The sequence below is a fragment of the Sebastes fasciatus genome, chromosome 11, assembly GCF_043250625.1.
Source record: "Sebastes fasciatus isolate fSebFas1 chromosome 11, fSebFas1.pri, whole genome shotgun sequence".
NCBI lineage: Eukaryota > Metazoa > Chordata > Actinopteri > Perciformes > Sebastidae > Sebastes > Sebastes fasciatus.
The window spans coordinates 10,207,295-10,232,185 of record NC_133805.1 but is presented as its reverse complement, the minus strand read 5'-3'; the positions used below and the strand labels follow the sequence as shown (position 1 = coordinate 10,232,185).

At 40.4% G+C, this 24,891-nt stretch overlaps 2 protein-coding genes across 7 annotated transcripts in view; one reads left to right on the top strand and one right to left on the bottom strand.

The window, feature by feature from the left end:
- LOC141776723 (abl interactor 1-like) overlaps positions 1-6,017 on the top strand; it is a 34,692-nt gene extending 28,675 nt beyond the window's left edge. For 4 of the 5 annotated variants that reach the window (XM_074650496.1, XM_074650494.1, XM_074650493.1 and 1 more), the window contains 2 exons: positions 2,740-2,925; positions 3,370-6,017. In XM_074650496.1, the coding sequence (XP_074506597.1) occupies positions 2,740-2,925; positions 3,370-3,545 (362 nt within the window). In that variant the 3' untranslated portion in view covers positions 3,546-6,017. The remainder of the gene's footprint in view (positions 1-2,739; positions 2,926-3,369) is intronic. The other variant, XR_012595795.1, reaches the window with a different exon arrangement.
- LOC141776724 (amyloid beta A4 precursor protein-binding family B member 1-interacting protein-like) lies at positions 4,807-22,968 on the bottom strand. 2 transcript variants are annotated; one of them, XM_074650497.1, is made up of 14 exons: positions 22,871-22,968; positions 19,275-19,334; positions 16,049-16,136; positions 14,452-14,669; positions 14,295-14,366; positions 14,056-14,215; positions 13,844-13,965; positions 13,693-13,767; positions 12,820-12,963; positions 11,950-11,997; positions 9,009-9,119; positions 7,301-7,399; positions 7,049-7,133; positions 4,807-6,347 (listed from the first exon to the last, which is right to left on the bottom strand). In XM_074650497.1, the coding sequence occupies exons 1-14, from the start codon at positions 22,901-22,903 to the stop codon at positions 6,211-6,213; spliced, it is 1,452 nt and encodes a 483-aa protein (XP_074506598.1). In that variant the 5' UTR covers positions 22,904-22,968; the 3' UTR covers positions 4,807-6,210. The 2 variants fall into 2 exon arrangements, with proteins under 2 accessions (XP_074506598.1, XP_074506599.1); XM_074650498.1 differs by lacking the exon at positions 11,950-11,997.
- Between the last annotated feature and the right edge of the window lie 1,923 nt (positions 22,969-24,891).

Sequence of the window (24,891 nt, the reverse complement as noted above, 5' to 3'; positions counted from 1 at the left end):
TCAAAATGAAAAGGCAGGGTACAGTCCTTTATGCAAATGAGTTTGTCCAGCGTGATGCGTCCGTCTCACGAAACTTGGACCAACCTGAGAAACTAAGCGATCTAGTTCTAAAATGAAACCAGATTCAGCAGTGGCATTGCCTATTTCTCACTTAAAATGTTTTCAGAAGTAGATTTTGGTGGATTGTTCAGACGGAATAACAGAAAGTTTACGAGCTGGCCGCCATGTTGTTTCCTGTTTCCGGCGAGCAGAAACCACCAATCAGGTGCATTATAGGGTATGGCACCACTTGAACGGCCAGTTGAGTGGAGCAGCGCATCCGCTAGTGTCCTCGCCCGACCTGGTGGACATGTACCACTGGATTTAACATTACAGACATGACTACTGACTATTTGAATAACAATTTAGCCACATATTCACAGACTGGCCATACACGGTTTATACTCGGTTTTGTTCTATAAAGGATATAAAGTAAACTTATATCCATTATTATGAAAGCTTTCAGCTTTTGTTCTTTTAAACAGCCAGTTTCTGGAAAGTCTTTCTCAGTCGAGGCCCTCTGGCAAACAGGAGATTCACATTTCCGGCACCAGAAACAGGGATTAATGTGTAAATAGAAGAACTGGGTAGTTAGTATGACCAGCAACAGTCAGCCTGACTGAACAGACAAAGAGTGCCACAGTCAAAATGAGGTCACGGAGCTGAAGACACTAATGTTTAACGAGTGATCTCCGAAAAACTGCAAAAACATCGCAACAAAGAGTCAAGACCTGCTGATCTCATATATTACCACTCTAATACTGGATAACTTACAAACAGGTACCCACACATGCTTTTTTAATAGAGAATATCATGCATTTTCTGTCTGCCTGAATTTTAACTTACAATTATTACACAGTTTTTTCTAGGGAATGGTTAATATTCAGTCAGATATAGTCCTTGCCAACTACAAAGCATACTTAGACTCTGACTAAATGTAATGTAGACTGTGTTTACACAGACCTTTAAAGGGGTAATGCATTGGACTAATACATTCAGCTATTGTTTATATAGTGAAGCATTTCCAGCTCTTAATGCTTAAACAGATTTAAAGTCAGTTGTTAGACCAGTGGGGACAGAAAGGTATGTGAGCAGCAGATTGGAATTGAAGGGATGTGTTAAATTCAGTCCTCTCTGGTGCATCTTTGCAGTTTATTTAATTCAAGAGCCGGCTTATGAATTAGTTAGATAAGAGGTGCAGTTTTTCTTTTATCTCTGGACTTGTGGGTGTAAAAAGCCTGCAGGGAGACTCGCTCCGAGAGGACGCTTGTACCACAAGACTGAAGGCTGTAGCACCAGTGGAAGAGTGTCGGGACAGAGTCAAGCTTTTAAAATCACACCGATTCACTCGATATACCACCTCGTAGTTGTGTGAACACGCAGATAGAGATGATGGGTCCCGTTTCTGCAGAACCTTTTAGCCTTCAGACACTGAAGCAACCTGACTGTATGAGCAAATACACACATCTTTCACATAAAATTGTTTATTTTTTCAGGTATATGCTTAAAATGCCACTGCTAATCTCTCAGGGGAAAATCTAAAACACAAATCATGCCACTTTGTGAATGTCTAAGAGGAGGCCATGGTTAATAAGAGGAGGCCATGGTTAAGGGAAATAGGAGAGGCTTTAAACATTCTTAAACATCCCTTTGAGGCACAATAACTAAAAAACATAACATGCTGTATATTCTAAAAAAAACAAATAAAATCCCTAGTAAGCCATTTAAAATCCTTGGTTTCTATCGGCTGACAAATAAACTGAAAAGTGCTACTAATAGTAGGGCTGCACGATTCTGAAAAAATATCTAATTGCGATTATTTTGACAGATATTGCGAAATGATAATTTTTTGCATCATTATTCTTATTTTCATTGAAAAACATATTGAAATGATTATGGTGTGATTTTTTGCGGGGATCTGAACCAAACAAATATGATGCGCAGGCCTGGACATCTCCACAATATTTCATTTCAAATGGTATTTTGACAAACATTTTAACAAATATTGCGTTTCCTATGATTTGAATAGCCTTTAAAACAGCTTTCAGACCTTCATGTTGGGAAATGAAAAGTACAAGAAAATATAACTGAATAACTAACTGAATAAAGTGTTGGACTGGATGACCTCATTATTTCTAAAATCCTTTCCACGGCATCTGAATAGTAGTAGTATAAGTAGTAGCAGCAGTAGTAGCAGTAGTAGCAGATGCTGGAGGATGACTGCTTTACTAAAGAGCAGAAAGGACCCAAAGCTGCCCTCTAGTGAGCATTTAAATGCACAAGTGTCCACAGTAACAAGGTTCAAAAAGGTTTCTGTTGGTCTACACGATGGTTGTCAATATGGAAAATTAATTTGACAATATGCATGCTAGTTTAAAATCTACAACATGATGTTATTTATTTCTTATTGGAATATAGTCCCATTGTCCCTCTACACAGGGACATTTGTTGTTGCCAAAAGTTAGTTATAGAATCAAATTATTGTTACAGATTTTCTCTGACTGAAACCAGCCAAAAAAATAAGACATGAAAACGTATTGAATTTTGGGATGCAACACGAACACAAACTCTGCTGAAATAGATTCATTTTGGAATTGACTGCAGTGACGGATGACTTCAGGAGAGCTGACACGTTATCTGTGAACTTCTTCTCTCTTGCTTTTTTTTTCTCATTTGCTTCTCCATCCCGTCCTCTTTCAGTAACAGACAGCCCCGCCCCGCCTCCTCCGCCTCCCCCAGAGGACATGGGTGTGTTTGAGGAGCCCTCCCCGCCTCCTCCCCCCCCACCCGTGGACTACGAGGAAGAGGATGCCGCGATGGTTCATTACAGCGATCCCTACGCCGACGGAGACCCCCACTGGGCCCCCAAGGTTTATTTAGAGAAAGGTTAGTGACGGCTTTCCACTTTTTTTGTTCTTGTTAGGGCTGTCCTACACCAAAGAAATTCTTAGTCGACCAACACTCAATTTTGCTGACTAATCGATTAACTTAGTTTCTCCACAAAGAATCACACAAAAGCATCACTTTAAATCCTGTGTTTACCAGAGATGTGCTCATAAGTTTCATGGAAATAAGTCATTTAGTCGATTGGTCGTTCTTTAGTCGATTGGTCATTTTGGTCTTAGTCGACTATATGACTAAAGAAATCATAGTCGACTAAGACCAAAACGACCGATTAGTCGACTAATCAACTAAAGAAATCTTAGTCGACTAAGACCAAAACGACCAATTAGATGACTAATCGATTAAGAGGGGGCAGCCCTAATTCTTACTCAACTTAATTTTTGTTTTTATTTTTTTTTAACGATAACTTTCTTTGATTGTTCCCAGTTGTGGCCATCTACGACTACAGCAAGGACAAGGAGGATGAGCTGTCCTTCATGGAAGGAGCCATCATCTACATAATCAAGAAAAACGACGACGGCTGGTACGAAGGCGTCTCCGGCGGCGTCACCGGACTCTTCCCAGGAAACTACGTGGAGTCGATCATGCACTATGCTGACTAAAAAAAAAAAACTAAAAAAAAAACCACACCCAAAATGGCACCGCAGTTTGACCAGAGGTAAAACCGTGAAGATGTACAGATGTGTGACTGCAGTTCATACAGCTCCCATTTTTGAATGACGTGCCATGGTGGATTTTACAAATGGTTTTCTTTTTTGGGGGGCTTGTGCTTGCACGGTTTTGTTATGCTCCAAGAAAAAAAAAAAAAAGTCGCACAAAGAAGGAGGGTGCTGAAGCTTTGGACCGGGGTCTGTTAGTTTACACTGTGGACAAAAGGGAGGAGATAAAAGGCCTTTTTGCTACCGCCGTTACATCCGCGGTGGTCGGTAGCACTTTCCAATCTCTTAACAGTCACATTTTGCCTCACGAGAAATTACAGAATAATTTCAAAGAATGCCAAGTAAATCTAGATTTAGTGTTGATGTGCAACCAACATTTTCCAGTATTACCAGTATGCAGTAGATCCAGACAGTGAAGTATTTCTAGGATTTCATGAATAGATGAGGCAGTGTAGCAGGATAAAATGCTGCGCAGACGCTCCTACCCCTTTATTTGCACTGTAGACCAGCAGACTGACCCCTTCCCTCCTTTCAAAAAACATCCATCATACCTTATTAAAAAAAAACAACTGAGAAGGACAAACAGACATCAACAAGTGCATTAGGACACGAGTGAATGTTCGATGCCGTCGATGTCCAAATCACACAACATGTTAAAGAGGGACCTGGAGTTGTGTATTAACTATGCTCCGTGTCGGTGGGGATGATGCTGTTAAAAAGGATGAACCGAGTGTATAGAATGCATTACAAAAAAAACAAAACAGTTTCTTCTTTCTGTTCTCTAACTTGTATATAAACCGTAACGTGAGAAGCTGCCAGTAACAGTACATTTGTCAGTTAGTGTGTTTCAAACCTGTGCGTTTCCATCAGCGTCGGTGGAGGTGATGCCAAGATTGGATGTCGTTTTTCAATTTTGATTATTTTTTTACTTGAACATTAATTTTATTCATCACTCACAGTGCCATTTTTAACTCTTTATCGGCCATGTAGAAACATTTTATTTTTCTATGTTCAGTCACCACTATATCATTTTGATCACTATATTCGGTGATGCTGTCCAGCTACTGTAGCAGAGATTGCTTCAAAAAATGTGAAGCAAGAGGAAGGACTAACCTGTATGTTTCCATGTTGTTTTCCATTGTGTTGGAATAGCTGCACTGATTAGTTGTCGATGACTGTGATGACTTGATGATTTCCGTCAATGTTTTAGATTTTTTTTTTTTTTTTTTTTGCTCTCCAGAAGTATCAACTAACCTTTACAACTTGTCGTCCGTTCTTTTAGTGGTTTGCTGGTATGGTGCTTTACATCGGTGCTCAATAACCATAAATCACCAACCCACAACAACAACCTCAAACCAAGATCCTGCTCTACATGCTGTAGAAAGGTAACAAGGGATGTTAGTCTTTGTTCCCAGAGGGTGAAAATCCATCAGATTTGATTGTAATCGTCGTCAATCGCCTCTGCATTTTAGTGAATGTAGGCGCCCCAGCAGTAATGTACTAAAGCTAGATCCAGTCTGTTTCTGTCTACCCACACACAGATACAGATACCACATATGAATGACGCCTGCTAACCGCAGTGAAGGGATTAATCGCAATCCCGATGTCTTAAAAACAGTGCCGATACGAAGACTTCTGTTCTGATTTCTACTACTTTTTTGCAAAAAATAAGATGCCTGCTCTTACAAAGTGATTGTTGGCGCAAGTAAAACCCGCCGTCAAATATCACCGAAGCTAACGTTTATCTCAGAAATCTATGTTTGTAACAAGCCACATAAACAAACAGAATCATAAATACTTTGGGAATAACAGGCATTGGACACAGACTTTTATTTTGAAATGGATACAGACTTCCTTATGTTGTGAGGCGAGTTTCAGGTTTCCACACAAGACAATGAGTCAGTCAAATGAACAGTATTCATTCAGCCTCTGTGCATGAAAGTCTTCATTACAGTGAATGATTTGCCACTACATCCCATTCTTGATTGTATTTTTTCCATCATGAGGTAATTTTCTGTGAGAAAATCAACTTTTTTCTACCTAATGTATTTCTAGCTTTGCATTCAACTCGTTTTTTGGTGTCGGAGACTGCTGAGGAAGGTCCGCTATAGCAGTTTTGTTATGTAAAGGATTAATTTATACTTTTTTCATAGAGAAAACCATGAGACAACCGCTGACGTGCAGAACTTTGTAATGTTTACCACTTTAACGTCTCGCATTTCAGGGCATCGCAGGTCAAGGCGCCTTTCTTTGATGTGTGTTTTCTTATCGATGAAAAAAAATCCGTAACTTAAACGTTCATGGGAACAGAATCCAATATTTGTCTTCTCCTCTCAGTTTGTACATAGGATGTGTTCATTGAAATTTATGTACAGTCTTTTTGTAATAAACAGCTCATTGAAACAATGAACAGAACGGTGTGTGTTTTGTGTGTCGTAAAGCTGCTGGAACTGGTGAAAAACATTTATAGAAGTTGCAGAAATTTTGTCCAAAAGCAAACAAAAATAAATATCCCTATACACCTGGGAATAAATAAAAGCTATTTATCCAGATGTGTGAACAAGGGAGGCTAAATTGGCTAAATCCAGGCTATAGCTGAAGGTGTGTCTCAAACGGGTGTGTGTCCAGGAGGAGGAGGGATGAAGTCAGGTGGTGCCTCATGTGGATAGTCTTCAACTTTTGTGGTTCTGGGTGAAGCTGAACCCGGCTGTGGGCTGGTTTTAGGGGCGTGACTGTTCAATCGGTCTGTAAAGATGAGAAATGAGGATTAATTCCAGTGATGTGGGTTTTATTAGTGGTATTCCTACTCTATGTTTTTGTCGAATATTCCTGCTTTCCTACAGTTTTCTCCATTGCTGTTGTTCATCAGTATCGTTCTGACCTGGGCCGGTATGTATAAAGATGCTTAAAGTAAAATTCTGGTCTTAAAGGGGACATATCATGCTAATTTTCAGGTTCATACTTGTATTTGAGGTTTCTACTAGAACATGTTTACATGCTTTAATGTTCAAAAAACACATTGTTTTTCTCATACTGTCTGTCTGAATATACCTGCATTCACTCTCTGTCTGAAACGCTCCGTTTTAGCGCCTGTCTTTTTAAGCCCCCACTCTAGATTGGTCAACGTTTTCCGGTCTTCGGCATCTGTGCTGTTTCGGTGTTCACAGCGTCACTGCAGCCGGGGACTCACTCGATGTGTCAACTACACAGAATTTAGTGGCACTTCTACTGGTGATTGTATAGTTATGACATCACAACGTTACGGAAGTCCTGACGGCTCGTTTAAAGTTTCTGATCAAAGCCCTTATTTTACAACACTTTGGAGTCACTGCAGTCTGCACTTAATGTGAGAATCACATAAACTTTGCTAAACATTACTTTTAGCTTCTTTATGCAAAGTTCTATTTCTTAGAGTTTTATATTTTCCCTCGCATGTGTAGACTCACCTTTGTGTGCAGCAGAGTGGCAAGTTTGCAAACTGGAGGTTCTCTTCATTGCAGCCTGGTAGTTCTTATACAGGACGGTCCCATACTGAACACACAGACAGACCACACACCGGCTTGAATCTTTGCCAGTGATGAAATGTCTATATTTGCTATTTCCTTCCGTAAAATTCACCAACTTGAAGCTAAAATAGATTTCTAATTTAACTGCTCACATTAAAGTCATTTGTGTTACAGACAGTGTTTGAATCTGACCTTGGCTATTCTGATGGAGTTGACCCAAAGCAGCAGTGTGTGTTTATCGTCACAGCACAGGAACATGACGTAGTGCGACTCCTTCTGGATGCAGGGATGCTGGGAAAAGAGTACAAGTAGAGAGGACAGTGACGTTAAAGGGGAACTCCCATGATTTAGTATTGATTCATGACCATGATTCAGCCACATCCTACACTTCCCATAATGCAACTCATTAGTGTCTTTTGGTGGACCCTGCCTCCCTGGTAAATGTCCAAGTCTTCCAAACTCCACATCCACAGTTTGTAACACAGGCTTTCCGTTATAAACATAGTCTCCAAAGCTCTGAATGCTGAATAAGATATTTTTAAGCGACCAAAATGTTACAATTAAAGCACTTCTGCGTCGACTTCCCTTTTCAGATCCCACTGTCTCAGACTAACAAATTAGTGGATTGCTCCTTTAAATATAAATGCTGCATCTCTGCTGCCAGTTTGTGTATTTGCAGTACACATATGAACCAGCAGACGGCAGCTGACACCAAGCTGTTACTGCACTGTGGACCATGACGCATGACTATAACTGTTAAAACAGGACCAAAATCTGTTTTTCACTGAGAATGTGGCTCTTTACTAATTAAATTAAATTAAAAACAAACAGACCTAGAAATTCTAGATGTGACTATATCTTTTGATTAGGTAAACAAAAAACAGCACAGTCAATGCAAACACTATGTTATTTTATATTTGTCCAGATTCTGATGGATGAGAAGCACTTGTTTGACATAACGACAGGCTGCCACAAATAGCTACACATTGCAGTCACAGATCGAAAATAGTCAAGGTTTTTTGTTTTTTCTTCACTTCCCCTCAACATGACTTTGCCGTCTCTGCCAACAAAACTTGTTGTGTCTCCTGACAACTTGATCTTTATCTGTTGCAAACAGTGTACATTAAGAGAGTGCAGTTGAGTGTATAGAGTCCTGCTGTCGTCATATTCAGTCTTCTTCTCAGTCTATGCTCATGTTTGATGTAAGTGAACTGTTGTAGTATGGAAAGTACCATACAGTAAGTGGATTAAGTGTCATTTAACAGTGCTAATCGGGGGTATCATTTTTAATGATTTGATATCAAACCAGCAGCTATATCTCTGGACTTATTCTCTTATCTCAAATGCATCGTAATGTTTTATTTAACTGAGACCATGTTGTGAAGAGACTACTTGTCAGAAAGAAAAGATCTTGTTTCAGTAATTCCTTCTAAGTGTCTTAGATCACAATGTTTTTTGGTTATTTCAGATGATCCTTCCCAAATATCCCAAATGTCCTCACAATGTTGACGATTGCCAGGGTGATGTGAATGCAGGATGATGATAAAGAACCAGCAACTTTTTTACGGCTCTCAAAAGGTTGCCTGTGTTTGTGTTTGGGAGGCCTAAATCCCCTCTGAAGTATCTACATGTAAATCTATCTGAAGGGCATCTGAAAGTGTATTTGAACATCAACTTGTGCGAAATAGGCTTCTTAAATGTCTGAATAGGGCATGGTTTGATTCTAAACACAGTTAAAAACCACAGATGGGTAGGTAGGATCGTCGCTCCCTGAAATATGAACTGCTTGTTATTTATTGTTTCAGTCATCCGCCTGAGTTAATTTTTCTTTCTTCTCTTGTCAAACCAGGACTTTTTTTCCAATGACGCAACTTCGGATAATCACATTTGTTGAGTTTACCTTTAGCATGAAGCAGAAGTTGGTGGGCGCTCTGTACTTCTGTTTGTAGTTGTTGGTGGTGTAGATGTTGACTTTGTCAAAACGAACAAAGCAGGCGAGATCACTGGAAGACTGCCGGGCAGAGAGAAAAGCAAATGATCACAATGACACGTAGAAATCTCATAATGTAGACAATATTATACACTATACATAGCGGACTAACAGAGGTATGATAATCAGTCTCAGGTTATCCTGCAAATGTGTTGTGCACAGCAGAGCTCCTCCCAGGTGCTTGTAGAGAATAGTGAGAAAATTCACATATTGGCATCACAGGAAATTAAATTACATTTAGACACAAACATAGACATGGTAATCAACTTTCTAGCATTTTTAACGTTAAAGAGGACCTATTATGATTATTTTCAGGTGCATAGTTGTATTTTGGGTTTCTATTATAACATGTTTACATGCTTTAATGTTCAAAAAACGCTTTATTTTTCTCATACCGGCTGTGCTTCAGTACCTCTTTTCACCCTCTGTCTGAAACGCTCTGTTCGACCGCTTGCCCCGCCCCCCTCCTGTAAAGTCCAGTCTGCTCTGATTGGTCAGCTGGACCACTCTGTTGTGATTGGTCAACCAAACCAAACTCTTCGGACTCTGCTCCACCTCCGCTCTAACTAGCTTTGTTTGAGGGCGTGGCAAACTAGCCGCTAGGCAGGTATTATGCAAATGTGTTACTTGGTGACATCACCACGTTACGGACTTCAAACATGGCGTTTAAGGCAGTTCAGAAGCAGTGTTTCTGTGTGGTAGAATAACTCCCTTTGGTGTGGACTTTATAACTTTGCAGACCTTTTACATGCACAAAAAACTATATAACACACTAAAGGAAAAGGAAAAATCACAAACACATAATAGGTCCTCTTTAAAAAACTGCCAATCCAGAACAGTTCTACAGCGATATTTAAGATGTGGCATAAATTGGGTGGTCTAAATGCTATCTGTGCCATTACGTTTGTCATCATGTTGTGTAGAAGAAATAAAAGTTCTCAGTCTAATTGTATGGTTGGTATTAAAAATGAAGACACTTCAAAGAAGTGCAAGGCCATTTGTCTTTATTTTTCTAAAGAAAGTCAACAATGAAGCTCCATGGCTACTGAGTTTGTTTTTCTTTCTAAAGCATTTTGAACATTCCTTCCATTTTTGATTTTGAGCACAAACACATCTTGTTCACACATTAAACCACACTGACAACGATGCTGCTCTTCACAGAAATCTACAAAGTGAAGCTTCCTGGAAGTGGAGGTGACCCGCAGAGGATGACTGTTGTTCTGGCTTCTCTCTTTTTTTTCCGCTCTCTCAGGTTTCTTACTAACTTCATCTTTTCTACGTCCACTTTTCTTCCTTCATCTAACCCATTCTCTGTCTCATACCTCCATTATTATCTCTTCTTGATATATGACAATAGCATTTGCGTCTACATGTCTTGTCTTGTTGTACTTACACACGTAGGTCCACTTCAGACTGCTGTAGAACCTCAGTTATGCTTTTTCTTCTGTCTGATTTTTCCATTTCTCTCTCTCCCGTACCTAATGAACTATCCTTTCCTGATCTGCTTCCTTCGTGTGTCTTTGACCTCAGATGATTCCCGCAGCTCTCTTATGTTTAGGATTTTGCACATCTGCTTCACACAGTTTGCCCTCCATCTAAATTATTTCTCCCTCTTGGATGATTTTTTGGAGTTGGTGGTTTTCTGCTTTGTGTCAGTGACAGAACGACATGCTGCTCTGTAACAGTGGCGGGGCCTCAATTCACACTGTCCATATTCATTGTCTTCACGTCGTCTGCTTTTCCTCTTGCCTTTCTGCCTCTGGTATGTTTGAGAGCTCAGATGTAAGCCATCATAGAGATCACACAGTGGGAAAAAAAATCTCTCGTCTCTGTTTAAAGACTGCTGTCATACTTGTCTTCACCAGGTTTTTTTTTTTTATTTTCTCCTCAACAGGACAGTTGTGAATAGTCTGCATTAAAAACCTGACACCATTTGTCTACATTGCAAATGTATAGATATGTGCAGATGCATCTTTTAAGCAGTTTGGCATTTTTGGAAAGGCACTTATTAGTTTCCTTAGATGAGAAGATTGATGCGTCTGATATGTAGCTGGAGTCAGCAGCTGGTTAGCTTAGCACAAAGCTGGCCTGACCCTGTCTAAATGTTTACCTATGGACTGAGCCAGGCTAGCTGTTTTTCCTTCTATCCATTCTTTATGCTAAGAGAAGCTAACCAACTGCTAGCTGTAGCCTCATATTTAGGGAGACTTCAAACGGGGTCGTGTTTACCGTGTTCACGAGAAGAGTCCATATGAACGCCCCCCTCTTGTGGTATTCACGACCTCGTAAAGTTGCTGAAAGCTCCGAGTTTACGAGTTGTGCCGTGTTTGTTGACGTCAGAAATGGCGGAGGTCATGGAAGTTCATTTTTCATTCATACTTCACTTCCTGCCTGTGTGGTTACCCACCCCTCCCCGATTGGTTTCACCTGCACTTAATTATCCTCACCTGCTCCTAATTAGCCTCACCTCCCCAGTCTATTTAGTCTGTGTGTTTCTCTGTCTCTCTGTGCCAGTCTGTTTTTGTTCCCTGAGTCAACCGTTCCAGCGATTTTCCTGAACTCAGTCTGTTTTTTCCTGACAATGTTTTTGTGCTTTATCCTTGGTTGCCTCTATCTGACTGAACTACCGAACCTGTTTGGCAAGTAAAGGCCGTTTGATTGCACCTGCCTTGCTCTGAGTCGTGCTGGTGAGTCCTGTTTTTTTCTCTGTGGGTTTTACCGGTCGTAACAAATGGAATATAGTTATTAGTTAGTTAAAGCGACAGTGTGTAGAATTGGAGCAAATATGATTAAAAAGTTATTTTTATAAAACGGTCACTATATCCTGACAGTAGTGCATGAGGCAGGTAACCTGAAAAAAATCATGTGCCTCTGTCGCCTCCGGTGCTCCTAATGGCATCTGCAAGATTTCACAGACCGGAGAAAAAAAAGAAAGTTTGCCATGTTGAGATCAGTTGAGGAAATACCAAACACCACCCACCAGCAGGAGCAAACTTTCTCCTTTTACAACTAAACAGTACACTACAAGATGATTCTGAAAACATTTGAGGCAAGAAATGGGTATTACAGTAACAGAATATTGATTCATATTTGATCAGCGCTGCCTAGTTTGACCGTTTGATCAGCGAGTGATTGACAACTGCCTCCGTTGAATGAACAGCCAATAGGAATGAATCTGAAATGACCTGTGATTGGCCAAAGTCTCCCGTCAAAGGCACACTTGAATTACAATATGCTGAAAGGTTATTATGGAATTTTTACCCAATAATGCCAAAAATATTCTGCCTACTGCAGGTTTAATTATCCCCCTTCATACAGACCTAAAATCTGTACTTGCTAATGATTCACTTTTTCTCTGGGTGTTAAAATCCAAATTGTAATTTTTGACAGCTACAGTTAGCTCACAATGGTAAGACTGAGTATGATGCAAATAAAGTGGGTTATCTTTTGTCTTTTGTGCCTGGTGCCAAAAATCATATCATGAAACAACCATAACTGAATATTTACCAGTTTCACATTCATGACAACAACCCACCAGAACTTTCTCCAGGCTTTGTGTGTAGGAGCTGGTTTCGCCGTTACAGGTTGATAAAATCTCTCACCTACCTGTTGTCTCCAGAGCAACAATACGTTACTGCCAACAGTGTACCATAAACATGCCTGCATTTAAAATGAAATATGATATAGAATGTTTTCATTGTTGAAAACTGATCTGCCATACCTTAGTCTTTCCCTTGGGTACATAGTAGATGCCTGAGGCCCTGAGCACGAAGTAGCGAGGTTTCCAAAGCTTTTTCCCGTCTTCCTTTAGGTACAGCGTGCCCTCGAGATCAGGAACAATCTGAGTGGAACCTCCAAAATTCTCCTGCAGGGTCAAAGATTACATGCAAAACTGAAATGAACACTATTAGTACATCAATTTGTAAACCAATGCTGTTGACCAAAGAGAGATGAGATTGTGAGATAATGTAATAGATGATTGCAATCAAATAAGAGAAGCTAGAGTGTACAACACAGTTGATTTGTTTATTAAATTTTGAACCAGAATCAAAGATAACGCCGAGATTTCTTGCATGGACATGCAATGACCGAAGCCCAAGAGTATTGATTGTGGTGTTGGAGTAAGGTCAATGCAGGGTCAAATATTTGGACTTCAGTTTTATTCTGGTTTAGCTGTAGGAAGCTTTTTGCCACCCAGGATTTTACATCTCAATGCAGTTCAAGAGGGAGTTAAAACAGCATGGATCACCAGGTGTCAGTGGGAGGTACAGCTGGGTGTCATCTGCACAATCTTAAAACTGACCCCAAAGGATGCATATATATATATATATATACACAAGGAAAATACAACGGGGCCCAATATGAAGCCTTGTGGTACTCCTGGGTGCTGCCACATTGTCAATTCCGACAGAGGCTGATCTGTCTTGGAGGTATGAGGCAAACCACTGAAGGGCCTGTCCCTGAATGCCAACAACATGCTCAAGGCGGTCCGAGACGATGGATTGATCGACGATCGATGGATTTTTAAAAATTTCAACCATGCATCTTGACATATAGTTTTAGTACTATGGTAAAGTGTGAGCATGATACTGACCTTGATTAAGAGCTGTTTGGCTTGCTCGTTAATCCCACTCAAACATGCTTTCTTCTTTTTCCACAAGTAAAATACCTTCAGGGTGAGAAAAGCACTGACTAAGCATTAAACCGTGTGATAAAACTTTGGTGAGAAGAAAACTCGTACTCACTTGAGGGTCTGTGAACATCGCATACTTCTGAGGTCTTGACACAAAATAGATTTTGTTTTCACTGAGGCGAGTCCACACAGACAGGGGCTCCACTAAGTATTCGTGGTCCTCAAAGCCTCTTTCTGAAATGATGAGAAAACGTGTGTCTCCTGCCTCTGTAGATCTTTTTTTTGGCGTATTGCCTGCATATGATCTGAGTGCGTTCATCTCACCAATCTGCAGCTCAGGGTTGGTCTCACACAGGCTCCAGTCGATGCTGCAGTCGCAGTGCGTCTTCTCAAACAGCTTGTCCAAAACCTCTCGCACCGTCTGTCTCTCATCCACCATCAGTGTCTTGGAGCTGCCGTCACTCATCAGCACCTTTACTATCAACTAGAAGAGGCAGCAAGCTGAGCTTAACGTTTTCTGTGTGACTACATGGTGAAGAAAGACGCACAAAAACCTGCCTTACCTTCCTCACTTTGGCTTCTTTCAGCTTCTCCAGAGCCAGTTTAATTTTGTCTGCCTTTGTTTGGGGGTCACCCTGGAAGCATAACAAGAGGACGTAATCAATTCTTTTCACAAAAATACAACTTCATTTTTATAATGAGTCACATATTGTAGGTTACCATCTGCAGCCCTCCCGAGGATTTAGCAGAGTTTGATGGTGGAGGAAGGGCAGCTGCTGGCTCAGGCTCATGAGTCATAGCTGACGCTGCTATTTGATTCTCTGCAGGGCTGCTGGTCTGGTGATTTTCGGGGAATCTCCCATCTGAGATGGTTGATTTTGATCTGAGGTCAGCCACCAGAGCATCCAGGTCGTGGTCCTCCAGTTCATTGAGAGACTCTGTAAGGACATAATAAGTGCGCAGTTGTGGCCTGAAGGTTAGAGAAGCGGACTTGTAAAGGTGCCTCAACCTCACACTGACAACAAGGCCCTCGGAGCCAAAGGCTGGTCTCATACACCGTTCGTAGGGTGCAGGGTAATTTGTGTATATCCCACGAAATCAATTTGTGTGTAATCCACGTAATCGTGAACCTTGAAGTATAAAGAGTGAGAGTGGTGAATGCCGCGTAGGGAGGAGGTCGGGATGGATGGGTGAGCCATAAAATATCGGAAGTCAGCATTGATTTATTTGTCATATAAGTATCGTTTCTACGTATCTTTTCCTAAACCTAACTAAGTCGTTTTGTTGCTTAAACCTAACCAAGTCAATATTTTCCTAAACGTAACTAAGTAGTTTTGTTGCCTAAACCTAACCAAGTTAATCTTTTCTTAAACCCAACTAAGTAGTTTTGTTGCTTAAAAGCTAACCAAGTCAATATTTTCCTAAACCTAACTAAGTAGTTTTGTTGCTTAAACCTAACCAAGTCAATATTTTCCTAAACCTAACTAAGTAGTTGTGTTGCCTGAACCTAGCCAAGTCCATCTTTTCGTAACCTTACTAAGTATCTTAATTTTATGCAACGAGTGGAAATTGACATGTGTTGCTGGACATTCGTAGGAAAACGAACAAAAAGGGAGAAATAACTTTTTCGTAAGATCTCATACGAATCGTTGTATGAGAATACATTGAGCCAGGCTAGCTGTTTCCCCTTGTTTACAGTCTTTATGCTAAGCTAAGCTAACCGTCTACTGGCTGTATCTTCATATTTAACATATAGACATGAAAGTGGTATCAATTTCCTCATCTAACTCTCGGCAAAAAAGCAAAGGGGTGTATTTCCCAAAACGTCAAGCCATTCTTTTTAACGTAACGTTCTTAGTTTGTATTAAATTAATATTCTTTTGCTCAATCCCTTTTGTTGAATCATGATACTAGCTTGTTTTTTGTCCCCTCATAATTTAATTTGATCTAATCATTTAGCTAATGTATTCGTATTTCTAAGTCCTAATAATGTATTTGTGCCAAAGAATTTGCTGTTTTTTTAACAGTTGTGCACCACAGCCAACCATTTATCCTTTATTTCCCAAACTGGTATATCTCCACTTTCATCCCTCCTGGTTTCTAGAGGTTGGCGTGACCTCCTGGCACAAGAAAAAACAGTCACTCCTCGTCTCCCAACGGAAGACTTATCTCTTGAAAGACTGTCTCTAATCTCCCCCGCTTGCATCCTTCTACATCACACTTACTTTTAGCCAGGGCAATGTGGTTGTATAACATTGAAGAATTATTTACCATTCTTGCTTTGGATGAAAGCATCATCATCTGAACGTGCACTTACCGTTTAGGTCTGCGAAGCCGATGGAGAAGGTGCTCTCTGTCTGTGAGGCAGGATCCAATTCTAGTGCGTCCGCTGCTGGCATTAAACTCTGCAACGAAGCAATGAGATGGTCAATTAACAACATCTCCCGTCACAGGGGTCCCACTGTCTTGGCCATATTGTGAACAATTTGATATATTTTCACTGGATGTTTTACATTACATTTTACAAAGAAATCATGTGTTTGACAGAAGCTACAGTTATTCTTTTAAGATAACACTTGTAGTCGAAGTGCAGCCCAAAAAATCAAAGTAGGCCACATGTGTCCTTGAACATCTCTCAACTGTTACACGATGAGCCTGTTGTTTATCCGGGACTGTTTCCCTGCACTTGATCGCTATCTGTTTTCAAGCTGTACCATTTAATAGAGAACATACTGTACTCAGCTTCTGCACAGACAATAAATCATGAATCAGTTATCATTAAAGGTGCAGTGTGCAGGATCTGGTGGCATCTAGGGGTGAGGTTGCAGATTGCAACCAACTGAAATTTCTCCCTACGGTGGCCGATACAAAAGCATTAAAACGTGAATGGTTTGGTTTGTCTGTTCTGGGCTACTGTACATTCTTATTTTCAGGTGATTATAAACTAAAAAATAAACATACTTTACTTTGTTAAAGAGGACCTATTATGCTTTTGTGTTTTTTCCCTTTCATTTAGTGTGTTATATAGTTTTTTTTGTGCAGGTAAAAGGCCTGCAAAGATACAAAGCCCAAAGTCCTCGCCAAAAGGAATTACTCTCCCCCACAGAAACACTGCTCCTGAAATGCCTGAAACGCCTTGCTTGAAGTCCCGCCTTTTCTTCCGTAACGTAGTGATGTCACCAAGGAACACATTTGCATAATACCTGCTTAGTGACTAGTTTGGCACGCCCTCAAACATAGCTAGTTAGAGTGGAGCTGGATCGTAGTACGAAGAGTTTGGTTCAGCTGACCAATCCCAACACAGTGGGCCAACTGACCAATCAGAACAGACTGGGCTTTTCGGGAGGGTGGGGAAAGAGCTCAAACAGAGTGTTTCAGACAGAGGGTGAAAAGAGGTGCTGCAACACAGCCGCTATGAGAAAAATAAAGCATTTTTTGAACATTAAAGCATGTAAACATGTTCTAGTAGAAACTCAAAATACAAGTATGCACCTGAAAATAAGCATAATAGGTCCTCTTTAATATTATATTTCTGCCAATAGATCCCCGTAAATGTTATACACGGTTCCTTTAAGAGAAACTGATCTGTCAAAGCTGTGATATCTCTTCTTTTGTTTTGGAACAAGCTGTTCATCCGGTGCATACATCCAAACTCTGTTGAATCCGTGTCCCTATTTAATAACCTGAATACCATGAGGAAAACATATCCAGACTGCAATATCTTAATTATTAACACGAGTCTCCACAGGCTCAATCATATTCTATAAACAAGCTGGGCAGTCTGCCAACCTGTACACAAAATGATTCCTGCCAGCAGCATGCAGTTCAACCCAGATGACTGTCTGAAAACACATGTCGTCCTGCTGGAGCTGCTGCTTAAATGACACCTCCAAGCTCCTTTTGATAAAAAACTCCTTTTTGTCTTCTGGCTCCAAGGCAGTAAAGCGGAGAATGGACCCAATCAAGGCGATGAGTGGAATCACTTTAAATCCTTTTGTCTCTCAGACTCTTGAGAGGATCAGTGCTTTAATCAAAATGCTTTTCCTGTTAACTCTGGTAATAGTCTGTGGAGTGGTGTTTGTCACTGTGATGGCTTTCCAAGAGGGGGCATGCCAAAGTGACATATAGAGCCCTTTTCTGGTATGGCTGATGTAATGCTCCAGATTGATCCCATTCTCAGGGCTGCACTCATTTAACTTAACATACATATATTTGAAATGGACAATAATGAATTGCGCCTCAGGCTGAGGTTGCATCAGCTAGAAGTGTGTAATGTTTTTCTTGGCGCTCCGTGGTCATATGATGAGCAGCTTATGTGCGCTTAAGGGAATCTGCAGCGATCGCCCACGGTCCAATCCAGATGCCATGACTTCATCATCTCAGCGTCGCCTTACATTTTTCTGTCTGATGCTTCGGTTTCAAAACAAAGACTGCCATGTGCAATCAGATAATGTCCAGATTAGCGAGGTAAACATTGAGTGATTTGTCTGGTTCGCTTCTTGTAACCTGTTCCTGCTTCAAAAGCATCAGTCGTGGCAGCCGTCGGCCAGAGTCTCAGCTCATCTGGTCATGTTTTGAGAAAGAATGCGACCAAAGATGTTTGATATCACACTGTTGTTGCTCACAATTCCAGATGAAGTTTACTAATGCATAATGGGATGTGTTATCCGATAAGCACGGCAATACTTGTTGGATGGTTCACCAGTTTGGCCCAGATTGAAATATCTCAACAACTGTTGGATGATTGGATTCATGGTTCTCAGAGGATGAACCTTCATGACTCTGATGACCCCTTGACCTTTTCTCTAGCACCACCACGAGGTCAACAGTTTTGGTTTTAAGTGAAAAACTCTCCTGCAGACATTCATTAGGATAAATTGTAATTATTTTAGTGATCCCTTTACTTTTCATAGCTCCATCATCAGGTTTCTGACTAACTATCAACAAAACAAATGACATTACTATCAGCCTCAGCTGTACTTTATGTGTAGCATTTAGGGGGATCTTTTGGTAACAGCAGTCCAAATTTCAGGGTTACCTTCTAGACACGACTTTGTTAGCCTCTGGCCAGCAGCAGTAGTCACAATCACTTCACCGGCTGTGTGTCTCAAATACTCGCTGCCTTGATAACCCAGCTGCACACAGAGAGATGTGCCGAGGCTTTACAGGTCAGGTAGAATCTAACGTTATGTTATCCAGTTGGTTTGCTTGCTTCCACGGCTGCAGAAGGCTGTGTTTGCGTGCCAATTTGTTTCATATGTGGCAACAGGGTGTCGAAATAAGCGGGGGGAATTTCAAAGGAGAACATACTGGCAGTAACATTGTTGCAGAGAAGCCAGTATTTCAATTCAGCATGTTTCCTTAATCTCTGATGACACATCATGATCATTTTAGGATGTATTACAGTAAATATATGACATATTGGTCCTTTAATTAGCAAATGTTAGGCTAAACTACAACGGTGAATCTGGTAAATATTATACCTGCTGAACATCAGCATGTTGACATTAGCATTTAGCTCACAGCACTGCTGTGCGACTCACCTGAGAGAGATGATCCATCTCTCCAAGCAGGTCGCTGAACATGGCGTCTATGTCGTCCATCTGAGAAGGTAGAACAAAACATTTAAAAAGCAGTACATGGATTAAACACAATGTAGAAAGTGGCTACAGGAACTGAAAAACTTTGGATAATTTCAGTTCAGTTTAAATTTAGTTTCTACCGGAACAAGTTCTTAAATAGCTTGTCGTGCAGCAAACGGGAAAAGGTGGGCTGTAAACTGTATTGAAAGGTCTGCATTGAGGCCACCAACTCCTGCATAACAACATTTTTGTGGTATGGAGATACAAACAGTCTTGGACACATGCATGCCCATGCACATATACAGTTTGGATTTGTCTGTCACAGCTGTTAAAACGGATAAACAATCTGCAAAAAAGAGCTTAAGCACTACACAGGCAAAAAAAATCAGAAATGTGATCTCTATTTCTAAATATGTTCAAAGTCACAAGCAAAGCGGTGTCATTGCCATTTCTCTACAAAGTGACAAATCAGCGTGTGTGGCAGGTTAAAATGGATACCATGTTGCTCTGGCTGTTGAAGACGCACATGTTGTTTTTATCACCATGAAGCAAACCAATGAACCTCGTCTTCAATAAACTGTGGAGAACACATGAAGAGCTGGCTCTTTTAAATATGTCACAGGTGAGAAAGCAAACATACCTCGCTGAACATGATTTTAAAACCTTCTCTGCATCATTTGGGTCCACATTCTACTTACAGCACATACAGTTCAGAAATAATGTCACATTAACTGCAACTTTAAAACTGATTTACTGATTTGTTCCTTTGTGGCATTTTTGCATATGAGGTGATGGCGAAATATCGTAACATAATGACTCCTCACTTTAGATTTGCTAACTAAAAATCAAAGATGCATGTAGGATGATTTGAAGTGTCTTCAGTTGGTGTAATGAGCTTAACTCACAGAATAATCTGTACATTATGGGTGACAGCTCAAACCAAAGCACGTCACATTCTTTGCATTAATAATTGATCATTTGTGGAAAAACAGAAGGGCTTCATTGTGATCAAAGATTTTCATCAAGCAAAACTTTGTGGAACGTCTGGGATTGTCCATATGGAGGCGGCACCTTGCCAGCTTTAGGGTCAAAAATACATCTCGCATGTGGAGCGGCTTAAAAAGCGAACCGAAGAATGAGCTCTGTGCTTCTTGCCAACTTTTTGAGACAATCACTATGTGTGGTTATCAATAACAATAGATATTAATGTATTGTAAAGCCACAGCAGTATGCATAGAAACTAGAAACAGTACAGAGGAAGTGTAGAGGCGGTATTGGTGGTCAGATCGTCATACAGCAATGTAACCTGCTTCTTATTTGCATGTTAACTTCTCACTTCACATTTTAGAAGTTTTTTGATAACTCCTCTGCTGTGGGATTTATAGAACACCATTGACATGGTTCAGTCCTACAATAAGTAAAATACCTGGCAGCACATATGAACAACAGACTGCCACGTTTGTATGAACCATCCATAACTAACATTTAAACTGATAATATGGTATTTGTTTGCAGTGTTTCCTGATCTGTAAACTTAATTTCTGTACATTTCCTGCATATATAGATTGTGCATTTTCTGTTTGTATGCTACCACTAGATATAATTTGACTGTAACCGTGTTATCATGTATATGACACAAGTTTGTGTTCAGTTTGCGTTCTACTCAGTGGATGCTGGGAAAAGCTCCAACACCCTGAGACCCTGAATACAACTAAATACGTATTCAAGCAGTCAGTTGTATGTATGTTAAGCAATACTTATTTCTTGTCTTCTTGTTAAACCTGCATTAACTGTTTTTTCTGGCCACTTGGGGGCAGCAGAAACAAGCTATCAACACAACACTGACAATTTATTATCTTTCAACTTGAAATATTATTGATAATAATGATAATACATTTAATTTAAAGGTGCCTTTAATGGCAATTAAGGTCATTTTACAGCACATGAAATCAGTAATGGTGAACATGTTAGCAAACAGGTGTTCATTCACACATCCAGCAGACATGAGGCAACATCTGCATTCCTTTGGCGCCGTGTTTCTGGCCACCTCGCAAATTTTGACTCTCCTTTTAGCTCTGTTTTTGGTCTCCACCAACTCCTGAGGCAAGTATTTGGCTCTTTAGCTGCTAAATGCTCCACTATGTTCACCAACTAGTTCCTAAGTTTGTTTATCTGATGTCTGGTGCTGTGCACATAGTGAATAGTGGGTTTATAACAGCTTTTTTTTGTGCAGAAAACGACACTATGAGAGCAGTGAGAGTGAACCAAAACGGTAAAACTGCAGGGTTAGGTGATATCTCCTTTCAAATACAAGTAGTCATGTGATTCATTGTTAATATAAAAATATTGATTAGACTATAGATATTTGAATATTATATGTGTTTCATTTTTAAATACTTGCTGAGAGTTGCATCACATTGTGATCTAGCTGGATATATCATCTCAGAAAGAGCGAATAAATTCTCAGAAGTGAAATGCGGGTGACTCTAAATATGTGACGAGCACAGTGGACGTCTGTTTAGTTTTGTTTAACTTCACGCTGATATATTTTACACATTAAAGCTGCAGCTCGAGGTTTGCAAAGTGCATATTCTGTACCGTATACGGCAACACATCCGCTCTTTACAGCTCTCTGTACCATCTTCATACATATACAGTATATACGTACACACACACATGCAGCCTAATGTACATACACACAAACAGAAACACAAACAGTCTTGCCTGTGCTGTTCAGTCTCATTCTGTGTTTATGCTGAACAGTAAACAGACCATCCATTAAACTGTAATGAGGTAGAGGGGGAAGTGGAGGGGCCGGTAGTGGACTAAGTATTGCTTCCATATGAAAGTGAATTTTGCTCATCAAGAAAGTGAACTTCACCTCTGCGGCTTCTCGGGACTTCTGCCTCACATGTGTGAAAGTCAAATCCTAACTTCTGTTTCTTTCTCATACGAACAGTAGGTACATCTATTTAATTACCGGTACTCGGCGGGGATCCCGGCCATATGCTCATCAAAGCATGCATTACAGAACCACATTTGTTTATACATTCCATACTCTCATCAGGCATGTCAGACTGTTGCTGCCGTCTCCCACTGTGGTCTCACACATCAACAAAACAGGGAACCCGCCAGGAGACAAACAGACAAACAGACGGACAGAGAGACAGGCGGACGGACGGGCCAAAAACTTGAGTAGAAAAAGTGCTTTATTGAGACTTATATGCATGAAAGGAATCAGAAAGCTTCGCCTGTTGACAATAAACCACCATGTTTGCTCTTCTCTTGTGGTCGAGAGCTTCTTACTGTTTTCTAATTAGTTGCACAACCATCTATTGGCGGCTGTGAGAGGACATGTGTTTGTCCTAAACAAAGCTGATGTAGTTGCTCAACTATTTAACTCTTAAAGGGACAAACAGATAGATTTATATATCTAGATTTTATATTAGCATATTTGTATTTCATTGATTTACTATACAGTTGCCATAATACACATATATCATTCATAAATATCTTCTTTAAAGAAAAAACAATTCACTATCATTTAATGTTCTTACCTTTTCTGTCTCTTTCACACGTGGGAGCATCATAAAGTGTGAGTGCTATGTCGCTCAGGGGTCAGTCTATAAGCAACCACTTGAACACGTGATCTTGCCTGCGCTGCCTCTGTACCAGATATTATAGCTTAACTTCCTGTGAAATCAGGAAGTAGATTAAGCTGCATTTCTGGTAAAGCAGAGCGGGGTTTACTTTTCTAATTGTGTTGCACATCTGCGGTGCTAAGTGACCACAATGTACTTGCCTCTTCTCTTCATTTTCTCACAGTCCTACACAACCTATTTTGCATGATTACACCGGTCCTCAGGACTTTGTGAGCATATGTAGAGTATAATTGATTAACATATCTCTTACTCTCTTGTTAGGTTTGTTGCACCTGTCAGGAGGGGATATATTACACCTTTGTATGACGTATAGGGAGTTTGGTGGCAAACTTCCTGCATGGCTCTTGAGGTCTGCTCCAACACTCAGTTCTTTTAAAGAGGACCTATTATGCTTTTGTGCTTTTCCCCTTTCCTTTAGTGTGCAAGTCTGCAAAGTTACAAAGCCCAACGTCTAAGCCAAAGGGAGTTACTCTCCCCCACAGAAACACTGCTCCTGAACTGCCCGAAACACCTTGCTTGAAGTCCCGCCTTTTCTTCTGTAACCTGGTGATGTCACCAAGTAACACATTTGCATAATATCTGCCTAGCGGCTAGTTTGGATCGCCCTCAAACAAAGCTAGTTAGAGCGGAGCTGGAGCAGAGTCCGAAGAGTTTGGTTCACTTGACCAATCAGAGCAGACTAGGCTTTTCGGGAGGGCGAGGAGCTCAAACAGAGCGTTACAGACACAGGGCGAAAAGAGGTGCTGCAGCACAGCCGGTATGAGAAAAATAGGTGTTGTTTTGAACATTAAAGCATGTAAACATGTTCTAGTAGAAACCCAAAATACAAGTGTGCACCTGAAAAAAAGCACCACAGGTCCTCTTTAAAATTTCTTGTTGCCAGTGCTTCAAAAAAATATTTAGACCTATTTATTCATATATTCTACTGTATTGTAACTTAAGTGTAATTCTTACTCTCCTATTTTTTGTGTTTAGATAAATTGTAACACTACTTTATTTTACTCTAACTCCTAATTTTGTGCATCTTTTCATTTCACATTGTGTTTCTTTTATATCTTGCATTAATGCCGTTATATGTTGAATGTAAAAAGCTTGCCTGAACAAGGTCTGATAAATCAGTATGACTGGAAACACCTGTGTGCGTTTTCATGGGTGACTTGAGGTAATGTTGCATCATACTAAGTAACAACTTACAGGGTTTGATGGAAGAAACAAGATTAAAGACACTGTTGTTTTATAAGATCCATTTTATTGATGGTCTGCGGGGAAATTAATTCAACGTGTGGTCATATTGGAGGCTGCGGTTGGTGGTGCCGTTGGCTGGGAGCGTGTCTAAGTTACTTTAGCCTTATGAAACTTCATGACCCGCCCTACTCTGCCTCTGATTGGCGCAGCCTGATATTTTGACCCTGACCCTAAATAATCTCAATCCTCATGCCTAAACCTAAGCAACCCAACCAACATGGAGATGAGGGATGAACCACCTATTGACTTGTATAGCGTTAAACTGACAGGTGTTTCTATTATTCATTGAGGGAAGGCAGAATAACGGAAACAGCTCTCTGTATAATGCACCACAAACTGCAGCGTTTCAAAATGATCATAAAGTTGAATGAAAACAGTTTCAACAAAAACTGAACGTTGTAACCTTCATGAAGGGAGGATTTATTGTAGGATGTTTAGTTTTACCTTGGTGTACCTAATAAACTAGCAACTAAGTGTATGATGTGGCTGCAGCTAGAGCAAGACACTGATGATAATAGCATCACTATGAATAGTGCAGACAGTGAAGGAGATGCATGAAGTCCCATGCAGATATTAACAGCCTCGGAAGTTCTTGAAGTGGTTGTGGACGTCAGTTTGTCGGGTCTCTTCTTAAGCAGAGTTAATGTCAGTAGCTGCTCTCAGCATCATGT